The sequence below is a fragment of the Ptychodera flava genome, chromosome 18 (assembly GCF_041260155.1).
Source record: "Ptychodera flava strain L36383 chromosome 18, AS_Pfla_20210202, whole genome shotgun sequence".
Taxonomy (NCBI): Eukaryota; Metazoa; Hemichordata; class Enteropneusta; family Ptychoderidae; genus Ptychodera; species Ptychodera flava.
This window is the reverse complement of record NC_091945.1, coordinates 37106803-37117801: the sequence shown is the minus strand read 5'-3', so window position 1 is coordinate 37117801 and position 10999 is coordinate 37106803. Positions and strand designations below refer to the sequence as shown.

Here is a 10999-nt window from a genome sequence, read left to right as displayed (position 1 = left end):
TACTGAAATTTGGGGTGAGTATGGAATTTCAGGCTAAAAACACTTCAGATGACGACAGAAAATTGAGACCAGCTCAAATTAGCTTTATTTTCTGTTTGCCAAATTGTATTTACAACGATATGTTTCTGGTGGTAAACATTCATAAAATTTGCAGTTTTAATTTTTTTGACATTCAATGTCATCATTTCCTATGATTATGATATTCCCCAGTGATCTTGTCACTTAGACTTTTGAGGCTGGGTGAGGAATCATGTTATCGATTCGTTTCCCTCTCTCCAGTTGTTTTTCCATCTGGATCATAAGGTCTAATCCATCAATCACACGCTGAACCAGTTGAACCTGAAAAGAAATTCAAAATCACTAGTCAGGAATTCAGGCATTTTTTACAACTATTTTACCTAACGTACCTACACAGTAAGTGATAGATTTTACCATGTTGTGACAGTAAAGATACCCAACAGTATTCAACTCATTACCCTCTGTGATATAAAGGGAAACAATCACAATATCCTAGTATCAACAGATTCCAAGTATCTATGCGTTTCAGAATCATGAATAGCATGCTACCAACAATGACAGTTATTCTTAACAATCAAAGTTTCATCCCATTTTAACAAAAACAATATAGATTTACAGATATAGGTAAGCGGACGAGTAGGAGGCGGTTTACGGAATTTAACGGTACTGTTTGCCAGTAAAACTCCTCGCCCTGCGGGCCTCGGAGTTTTATGGCAAACTGTACCGTTAAATTCCGTAAACCGCCAACTACGAGTTCGCTGACTGTGTTATACCACGAATTTGCCGAGTTTTAGAGCCTTGTTTGCACGCCGAAAGTTTTATTTGTAATTTTAGTGCAGTGCAGGTTGAAACTTTGGCAGGAAAACATTGACGCGTTTTGAAACCTTGTTGAACGAAAGTATAAAAAAATAATCCATGATTGGATAAAACAAAGTTGACATGTGTTGCTATTGTAGTGCGATGACGTGGTTGAGCACCTGGTTTGATTTGAATTGTATGAATTGTGTTTGATTGATTGGTTGGTTGAATGAAGTGAAAAGGTGTTTGCAGATCGACGTTAGAGTCACGCTTTGCTCATTTGGGTCGAAAACTTTGAGCAGCATACACGCAATTGCCGAGTCGCTCTACGTATATCAATATGGCGGATGAAGTACAAATGAAAGCTGTATCCGGTGCACTTCAACTATCAAAGACAAAGATGGAAAAGAAAAGTCCCCCTGTCACGCCAGTGCTAACGGCCACAATCGGAAGACCAAGCTACACAGCCACGTCAGAGAAAGGCGCAACAGAAACTGCAAGTACAAAAAATACGTGTAGATCCACAATGACTGTGGTACTGCGTGTGTGTTTGCCTGTCGCTAGATTTAACTTTACCAAGGGCGACTGAAACCTCTACATTCAGTGTTGATAACTGAAGTCTTAAATTTCAGCTTCGAATGATCGTGATAACAATAACCTTAACACAGAAGTGATATTTGCAATCAATACCATTATTTCACGGTGACCTGAAATTGATTTTGAGATGTACAGTCGTGCAAAATTAATTCACTCCGTGATTCTTTTAAAGTGTCTTTACTCTGTACTTAATGGTGAAATAAATTTCTTCTGGTATAATGTCTCGCAATTGTTTTTTTTACTCGTCGTCACGTGACTTTATTTTGTTTAAAAAGTGTCCATTTTACAAGTTCTTTTGTTTAAAAGTGTCCGATTTACTAGTAAATCGGACAGTTTTTAACAAAAGAACTGTCCGATTTACTAGTAAATCGGACACTTTTAAACAAAAGAACTTGTAAATCGGACACTTTTTTAAACAAAAGAAAGCCAGGTGGTATATATAAAATATTCGGTTATGGAAATTAGAGAGCATGGTTAGAACAATGGGCACGAGGCGGAGAGTGGTATAACAAATATAAAATTCTCTGGCAGTCTGCTTTGTAAGTTACAATGTGGTTAAGAAAGAAAATCTCATAGTCGTATTCCCGCCAATCAGGATACTCTTCATTGTATTTTTGACTTACCTCTGATTGGCCGAGACGATCCATATTAGAGATGTCAAAAGTGTCACCAGTAGCAGCTGTATCAACGCCACCAGTTCCACGTTTCTGCAAACGCAGGTTTTCCAAGATTTCTTCGAATCGGGGATGCTGGAATTGAGCAAGTGAAAGGATATCAACCTCTAGATGTTGAATACACATTTCACTTTTAGTTTATGTACTTGACATTGCTACATTGTGTGATGGCCCCATCATCTCATCTTGTCATGTGAGAAAATATTTGACCTTTTGACCATGACTTTGAATTCTGTCTCCTGCTAAATCACATACTAATGGGCTAAACCTGGAATTCGAATGATGGGCAGTACAAAACAAAACCATGAGAGCAATGCTTTACAGAAATACATGTATGCCCATTCTTATTTGTACATGAGGGTTTTGATTGTATTGCCATCATGTGATTTTTTTAGGTGTACTGAGTCTGCAGAACACACTGCGTACTCTTTCATTCTGAATTGACCCATCACTAAAAGCTATTATCACATGCACAAGCCAAGTTTGTCGTCTCCGAACAAAAAATACGGGATTTATTCTCTGGTCGTTCTACGTCACGACAACCCGCGTCTATGTCATCAATTTGGTGCGTCGGACCTTTTTTTGTCGATCTTCGGTGTGCTCGTAAATATGTAAACAAACAACATGGCGGCCGATGTTTCTCCCGCGATCGAAAGTCATGTAATGAAATCGATATTTTCACAGACTACAACATTACTAATCAGAACAATGTAAACACAAGAGTGTACCGCCTGTATATTCCGAAGGAATTACGTGAATAATTTGCGGAAACAACGAACTCGAAGCTGGTCGCGTACCGTGGGTTCCGTACGCATTGCAAACAGGGTCAGGCGCGACGTTTACAGTGTTCGCGCCGTCCAGATTCAGTCGATATTTGTTCCCGAAAAATAGCGTATCTTCGTCTGTGATAAATTTCTAGGACTATGCTGTCTTTGAAATAGAGTATAACTTTGCGGAAGGTAGCCTATGTGTAGACCGAGAGCTGTCATTTGCTCCACACACGAACGAACGTGAACACTAACGCATACGACGGACGACTGGAAATGATTGACAACTTGTGCACGGCGTACTGATATTTATTCCTAAAGTAGTTCAAAAGTTTAAACGCGGAATCGTCATGGAAAACTTATTTTATTTTGCAAAAAATAACGAATTCTTGGCTTGTGCATGTGATAAGTATATTATTCCCAAATATTTTTTTCGTTCAGCTCGGAAAATACTCGTGACATAATGACCGTGTCACCACTCGTCTTCGACTCGTGGTGACACGGTCATTACGTCACTCGTATTTTCCTTCGCTGAACGAAGAAAAATATTAGGGAATAATATCTAATTGTTTTACACACTGCACTCATAAAGTGAATAAATTCTACTTCTGCAACATAAAATTATTACTCTAAGACAAAATTTAAATCAGAACACACTAAAAACAGACCCATTAGATCATTATATCACTTCAAATGTAAATTTTACAGGTTAAAGAGTTCCTCTTGTATTTTCAACGTCAACAGATTGTTTACCTTAGAGAGGCGGGGCAGTTTGATGTGAACACCGGCACGCAATCCAGTACCCAAGTTAGATGGGCAGGTCAGGATGTAACCAAGATGTTCATTCCACATGAACTCCCATCCTTTGGCCTTGATCAGTTCTTCAACCTGTTTGTGTTCATAAAAGACAACGGATCAGTTAGCAACAGTCTTACATCAAGTCAAAGAAGTTAAAAAATTGAAAAGAAAATGAAATCTATCTGGGAATCTGGAGTAAAATTGAACCTTCAATATTATTCCCTCTACAATAAAATTTTGATACAATACAAATCTAATTATGGAATTTGGATGATTGATGCTTTTGGGTTTATCAAAGAATCTATTGACTGCTTTCCATATAACAAGTGTGAAAAATCTCTTCCAAAGCCATAGGGCTTAATATGTTCAACTACAACTGATGTTTAAAATTCTTATGAAAGACAGATATTTTTTTTGTATTTTGCATCTCTTTTTATCACAAGTAGTCAACAATAAAGGATGATAACTCATAAAAATTGACCATTTTTGTCATATTTGAATTTCTATAATTATTTTTCAACAGTTTGATAGTTGTACCTTGTTGATGCCATCACAGAATCTCTGGAATACTCTACGCATATTTCCACCTCTCTCCATAGAGATGATACGTGTGTGATCTTCCTCGTTGATCCACACCAAGAAATTCTTTTCCAAATTGTGCCTAAAATTTGCAAATGAGGAATTAGTATCAGCATATTCATGAAACTTTGCACCAAACTATTTAAATGCCCAACTACACAAAATACTTTTTTCCCAACCAATGTCAGAAACTCTTGTCTACAGTATATATGAGCTAAATCTGTATATTTTTTCATATACACGCCCTTCATGCATGAAACATGCAAAATTGTTCCAAAAAACTGTAAAAATGTAATTTCGAAAAAATTATGAAGTACTGAAGAAAGAGGAGATACAGAGATATCATACATGAAAGAGATCAATGGATATTAAATATTATGCACTGATTCAACAACCAGCAATTGAAATAAGTGCCAACAGTGTAACAGTGTATGATCTATATTATTTTTGAATATTATTGATCAATGATAACGACTACATTATCTTTAGATTTTCATACCTACATTATACTTATTAGTATAGATAAAGCCTGTTATGATTTACTTTAAGTATTGACAGTGAGATACACAAAATGAACAGAATTGTGCACAAGTGTATTGACAGAACAGAGTTTGGGTGAGTTAGTGACCATTGAATGCTTGAAAGCCAATAGTTCTTTTGCCGGTTTCATGATGCAGTGCGCTAAGGTATACAAAGCATATGTTACTCATACAACGTTTTAGTCGTAGGGTATATGCAGGGGATCGTGTTCATACTCATAGACACTATGGCTTGTTACACCCTGACAGTGTTTTCAGCCAGCTTTTGCTTGCATGGGGACATAGTGACCCATAGTAGGTCTGAATGGGGGACAAATTAAATTTTTGGGGGACATGTAATGTATTTCAATAAACAACACAGTACAGTGTCATTATGTGTCATTATGACCTGGTACTATATTTGGTGTTCAATAGGCAAGTCAGGTGAGTGCATTAACGGTCAGTAAATATAGTAGGCCATGGTGTTGTGCAAAATTGTGCCAACATGAAACTTGCAGTATCATTAAGTTTACTGCTACCACGTGGTATGCACATAACTGTAGGGCTCTCCCTAAGTCACCAAGATGATTAGCCAACTCATTAGCCAAATCAAAAATCTTGTAGCCACTTTGAAAAAATTTTAGGCAGTTTATGATCTCAAGTGTGGCAACAACTTTCTTGGTATTCAGGAGTTCTTAATTTTTCAAATCAAGATGTTTTGTATTTACATTAAAGAATATTTGTTCAGTTTTATTGCATTAATTATCTGTGTTTTTATGACATTAAAGTGATAGAAATATTTTTCATTTCTGGTGGTAAACTTTTACCACCAGAAATAAAATTAGGTGGCAATTCTAAAAATCAGGTAGCAATGTGAAGTGTATATTACCAAAGATACAGAATATTTCTGTAGCATTCTGTCAGTGTTCACAGAATGACAACTTAATACATTTAAGCTACAAGCTCCTAATGTGGCAAATTTATGCAGTTTTTAAGTCATGATGAAAATTTTGTGAGCCACACAGATAAAAATTTTCCATGCAGAAGAAAGCATTGGGTAGCATAGTGGCAATGTAGATACAATTATTGTGGTGTTTAAGGCCCTGGTGTTGTGTCATAGTTGTGATCAAGCAGGCTCAATAGCATCTTAAGCATAAGTATTTTTCTTCAGACAGAAATGGTTTGGCCAAACCCAAATCCTGTAAAACAATACACAATGATATTGTTCATTTAATTTCCCAATGTTTTAGAGTAATCATTGTTTCAAAGATTATGATAACATTTTAGCCCAGAAATATTTTCATTTATATTTTGATATCATCAAGAAATGTCTAGTGATGTTCACTATTATATCATTAAACTGGTGGAATCTGCAGAAATATTAAAATCATTCAGAATCACACCATTTCTTGTATAAGTTATAGCAGTTTGAAATATGCCAAATGGACAATTTTAATAGCTCTACTTTTGAATTGTTGCTTTGATGTTAAGTTACCATGCAAAATTGCAGCTCTCAAATGTGAAGATTTGAAAATGAATATGCTTACTGCAAGTACTGTTGACCATTTCCCTTTGCCATGACTCTTAATAAAGTATAATTTAAAACTGACAGTCAAGCTGAATGCCATTTAAATTGGAAGGGACCAAGAAATTTCTTTTTAACGAAAGATTGTACCTTTTGGTCCTCCCTAGGTGGTTTCTTTTGAACCATAATTGTGTACTTAGGGGTCTTCATTCATGACATCACGTGAAATGACCCAGATTTGACCTTTCAGAAAACCTCAGTTTTTCTCCTTTTCACTTGTACAATGACTCTGTTTGTGAAAGTTTCCTTAGAAAATATGGTTTTTACTATCAAACTGAGTAGCTGCAGGCCAAATTTTGATGCAAGCAATGTAGGTAAAACTTGAACTCAAGGACGACCGTACGCGGCACTCACCTAGGCAAAACCATGGATGTAAAACTAAGCCTCATTGTATTCATGGACGTTGTACGTCCGTGATGTATTGTAGTATCGAACAGCAACAATGTTTGCTTCACGTACAAGGGAATTTGTAACTTTGTAGAAAGGAGAGTAAACTGTTTCAATACATTGCAACTTTGTAGGAAGGAGGGTAAACTGTTTCAACATCTTACAACATTTTATTATTAGTTGTAGTTTTCTGTCCAGGAGGCACTGTCTAAAAATTCAATAGCCACTGAAATATGGCCTACTCAGATTGCGTCATGGTGACCCACAATGGTTATTTTATCGGGACAAAACAAACAAAATTGCGTCAAATGTCGCAATGCCGCACGCTGGCTGAAACACTGCTGACCTATATTTTCGTTGCCGATGGATACAAAATACACAAGGCATTTTTGGCAATGTAAATTTGTGTCATTCTTGTTGTATAACTATCCGTCGTAAACACAAAATCAGTATTTTTTTGTTGTTTTGAGTGTGTATACAATGTTTTATACAGGTACAGCAATGCATTATGGGATAACCAGGAAAAGGTCTATATTTGTACGAAAGACAGTAATGATATTTGTACAGAGATACTGGATTTGACACTGACTGAAAGATAAGCCAGTATGACTCAGCAGATACTAGGTCAATATGACTTTTACAAGGTCAGTATACTTTATATCAGGTCAGTATGACTCAGCAGATACTAGGTCAATATGACTTTCATACAAGGTCAGTATTACTTTATATCAGGTCAGTATGACTTAGCAGATACCAGATCAGTATAGCTTTATACCTATTAGTATGACTTGGCAGATTATTTATTTAGTTTTTTATCTGAATCAGGCAGGCTCTTGGCCCATAGAAACATTTAAAAAAATTCATAACAGAGATACAAAAACCAGGTAGTATGACTGTATACCAGGTCAGTATGACTTACCAGATACCACGGGCATCCGGCCAATCACGAGCCATACCAGAAGCTGTCAGCAATGGTGACACAGGTTTATCAAATAAAAAATGATCATCAATCATCTGTTGTTGTTCTTCCTCAGTCATTTTACCCAGTGGATAATACTTGCCCTTCAAAGGGCCTTCCAAGCCATTCAAAGCATCAACAACAACCTGCAAATACGAAATTTATACCATAGATCAATATTCTATCATCATATTGAGGAAGATGGCCGTTTCCATCATGATTCTATTGACCGGTACATATTTCAAAATATTGCATCAGACCAAATGAAATAGCTATTTCCTGTAGGATCCCTTTCAAAAACAATTTCTTTGGTATTTCTGATGACTGTTGGCACTTGTAATACATCCATTCTCTGCATCAAATTATCTATAGACCAGGTTATGCAAGTCACCGGCTCAATGTACCTTATAACTGTCAACATAATAGTCAGTTCAGGAATTTCAGGAAATTCTTTCACATCAACACCAACACAAGAACATGGAATGAGTCAAATTTTCTTGCATTTGAAAAAAGTTTCTCGAGTCCCTGGCATTTCAATGTGGCTTAGGAGGCACCACCTTCACTGAGAAATAAACCTATATCGTCTTGTACAACAACCTAAAGTGATAGGCTCAAACAATTTACATTGTAATGTATGTCTTATTGTAGGATATGATTGCCTCCACTGTAGAAGATAACTTCATATGTACATCAGAATGTTCATAGATGTAATATATCTCAATAATGAAATGACCAATTTTTAAAATCAAGTTTTTACAGTATTTCCATAGTATACCACATTTACTGCATCAACAGGTGGTTGCTGTAGTTCAGAAACACTTTATCAACATCAAATTTATTTATTTTCTGTAATCATGGTGAGTATGTGATTAAGTTAGTAGTGGATCCAATTTAAGTCACCAATGAAAAGGAAAGTGCAGTGAACACTATATGTAAATACTGGTAATATTGATATGAAAACTGACCTGTTCAACTTGACGTCTTTCAGCACGGTTGCATGCAGGTGGCAGGCTAAGGCCACGGATGCAGCGTCCAGTACGTACACGTGATGACAAGACATACTTGTCATCAAATATTCCACCTCTGACCTTAGAAGCATCCATATCGGTTGGATGAATAGCATCCTTGGGGTAACCATTGAAACGATCATCAATAACCGGATCAAATAAGTCGGCAAAGACCTACATTGGAAATGAAAAGCATCAGAGAAATTAGGTTTATTTTCTGTTGCCGATTGTTTTAATGTAGTTATACATTGAGTAAAATACTGGTATGTGATCCACATTGATCACTACAAGCTCATACTCCTCAGGTTTGTGGTATAGTATCAGTTAATCACAACAATCGATCCATCTTACCTCATAGGACTCTTCATCACCAGCTACCATGCCAACAGTCATGATGAAAGGATGTCCAGGATTATCAACACCAGTCTGAATGCATTGATCTAAAGTGTAGCCATTTGGAGTAGCCTTGTCATATAACTTGGCATAGATCTCTGGTGTTAAACATCTAGCCATATGGTTGTTATGCTTAGTCAGGTCTGGGTAGTTAGCGGATGGTGGATAAGCAATGACCTGTCTCTGGGCAGCAGCATTGTGTGCCTTGTCAGGTAGTAAGCACCTGAACCAACACCAACAGTACCAGCACAGAGAGCAGCAGCAGCTGTCACCTTGGAGACACGACCCATCACACGTCCTAACATTGCCGTTGCCATGCTGGCTGACGCTACCACGAATTGTAGTGAATTAAAGAGAAAGGGAAATGTTTGCAAAAATCTGTGAATTTAAAACAGAGACCCTGAGTCAAACATTGCTGTCAAGTTAATCAGCACTCACTGCCTGGTAATATTGAAGGTTGGTAATCTGATGCAAACATGGACAACTTTTGGAGAAAATGTCAAAATATGAATAGCCAATAAACAAAGAGAAAAGGTCACTGATTTCATTCAACAAACTGATTGCATTAGTACATAAAACAGGGTAACATGGCATATGTTGCCAATGCTGAACAGAATAAAACCTATGATGATGATATTGTTAATCATACAACTTAGAAAAGAGTCATATTCATATGGTAAATATACTGAAAGTTACAACAGAAGTTTACTGTCTAATTGTTTGCAAAACCTCTAATCTAATAAAACAATGGAAACTTAACAGTCCAAGTACAATGGCAATGAAGTATAAATTTCTTCACTGTCTGATAAATGCTCAGAGGTGAATTTCATAGTTTCTGATGCTGAACACAAGCCAGCAAATATAATAGGCTGAGATGTGAACATAAATAAGAAGAAAACATCACAGCAAGATATTGCCACCAGTAGATTGGAATTATTACAAGTTGCCAACATTAAGAAATCAGTGCCAAAGTAACTTCAGTTCAGCTTCTTCTTACAAAGAATGTTTGTAAAATTGGAGTAGGTGGAATTAACGAACAAAGAAAAGTTACAAATCATCCATTGACTGGAACCCTCAAACAACAATACCATCAACAACAAAAATAGATCAATCAAGTCAATTGCACGGAATCAATGTTACTTTTAATGCTACTTTTTTAAGGCTAAGATTTTGAATTTTATCCAGCACTGATGATAAGAATGAAGCATTGCCTTGAAAGAGAAACATGATAATTTTCCAATAATTCAATATTATCAAAACATTATATGGAGAAATGCATCATAAATGCTAGAAATGAAAACACCACAAGGAGTTGAAAGTAAATTACTTCAGTCGTGGACCAATATGTGGGTTATCAATCAGTTAAAAGCAAAATTAAGAAACTAATAAAAAAGAAAAACGAGACAAAACTGAAACTCCTCAACGCCCTTATTCTCATCATTATTTTGCCCTGAGAGGGGGTGTACAGCCAGGATGAGAGTCTTTAGTAGTCTTCTCGGCTTTATATTCAAGAAATTCAAAAAGACAGCATGACTTTCAATTTTTTGAAAGCCAGATCAAAAGTGAATGTCGGTTTTTGGCGAATTATTGTTTTATACTTGGGAAAACAAAATGGAAATCGCCTTAGTGCAAATGAGGGATTCAAAGTTGAGGTTAACTTTCTCCTAAGCCTTTGTTCTGTTCGATTGTCGCTTTCATGCGATTAACTGTCGAGATGCCGTGGCAATCGTATCACTGAAGAATAGTTGTGACCAAAATGTGCTACTTCGATAAGAAGTATCGTTTTCGCACACCAAATATAAGAAATTCTGAGTCCCGTGGAAAACAGGTCTTACCTCTAAGATTGCTGCAAGGTCAGTGCCAGATAATACAACCGTCAATGCGATGAATGATTACCGTAGCAACTACAAACGAACTTTC

General features: G+C 36.5%; 1 protein-coding gene across 1 annotated transcript; it reads right to left on the bottom strand.

Annotated features, from left to right (window-relative positions):
• Nucleotides 1-62: 62 nt before the first annotated feature.
• Nucleotides 63-9564, bottom strand: LOC139117524 (creatine kinase U-type, mitochondrial-like). Its single transcript, XM_070680726.1, has 7 exons — nucleotides 9038-9564; nucleotides 8645-8860; nucleotides 7641-7825; nucleotides 4190-4313; nucleotides 3608-3742; nucleotides 2037-2162; nucleotides 63-339 (listed from the first exon to the last, which is right to left on the bottom strand). The coding sequence occupies exons 1-7, from the start codon at nucleotides 9197-9199 to the stop codon at nucleotides 223-225; spliced, it is 1065 nt and encodes a 354-aa protein (XP_070536827.1). The 5' UTR covers nucleotides 9200-9564; the 3' UTR covers nucleotides 63-222.
• Nucleotides 9565-10999: the final 1435 nt, after the last annotated feature.

What these genes read in the sequence shown, in the direction of transcription:
- LOC139117524 (XM_070680726.1), bottom strand. Translation starts at nt 9,199, where the DNA reads ATGGCTAGATGTTTAACACCAGAGATCTATGCCAAGTTATATGACAAG. An exon ending in AAAGACGTCAAGTTGAACAG is followed by an intron (nt 7,826 to 8,644) that starts GTCAGTTTTCAT and finishes TCGTATTTGCAG; the next exon opens with GTTGTTGTTGATGCTTTGAA. An exon ending in TCTGTGATGGCATCAACAAG is followed by an intron (nt 3,743 to 4,189) that starts GTACAACTATCA and finishes GAACACAAACAG; the next exon opens with GTTGAAGAACTGATCAAGGC.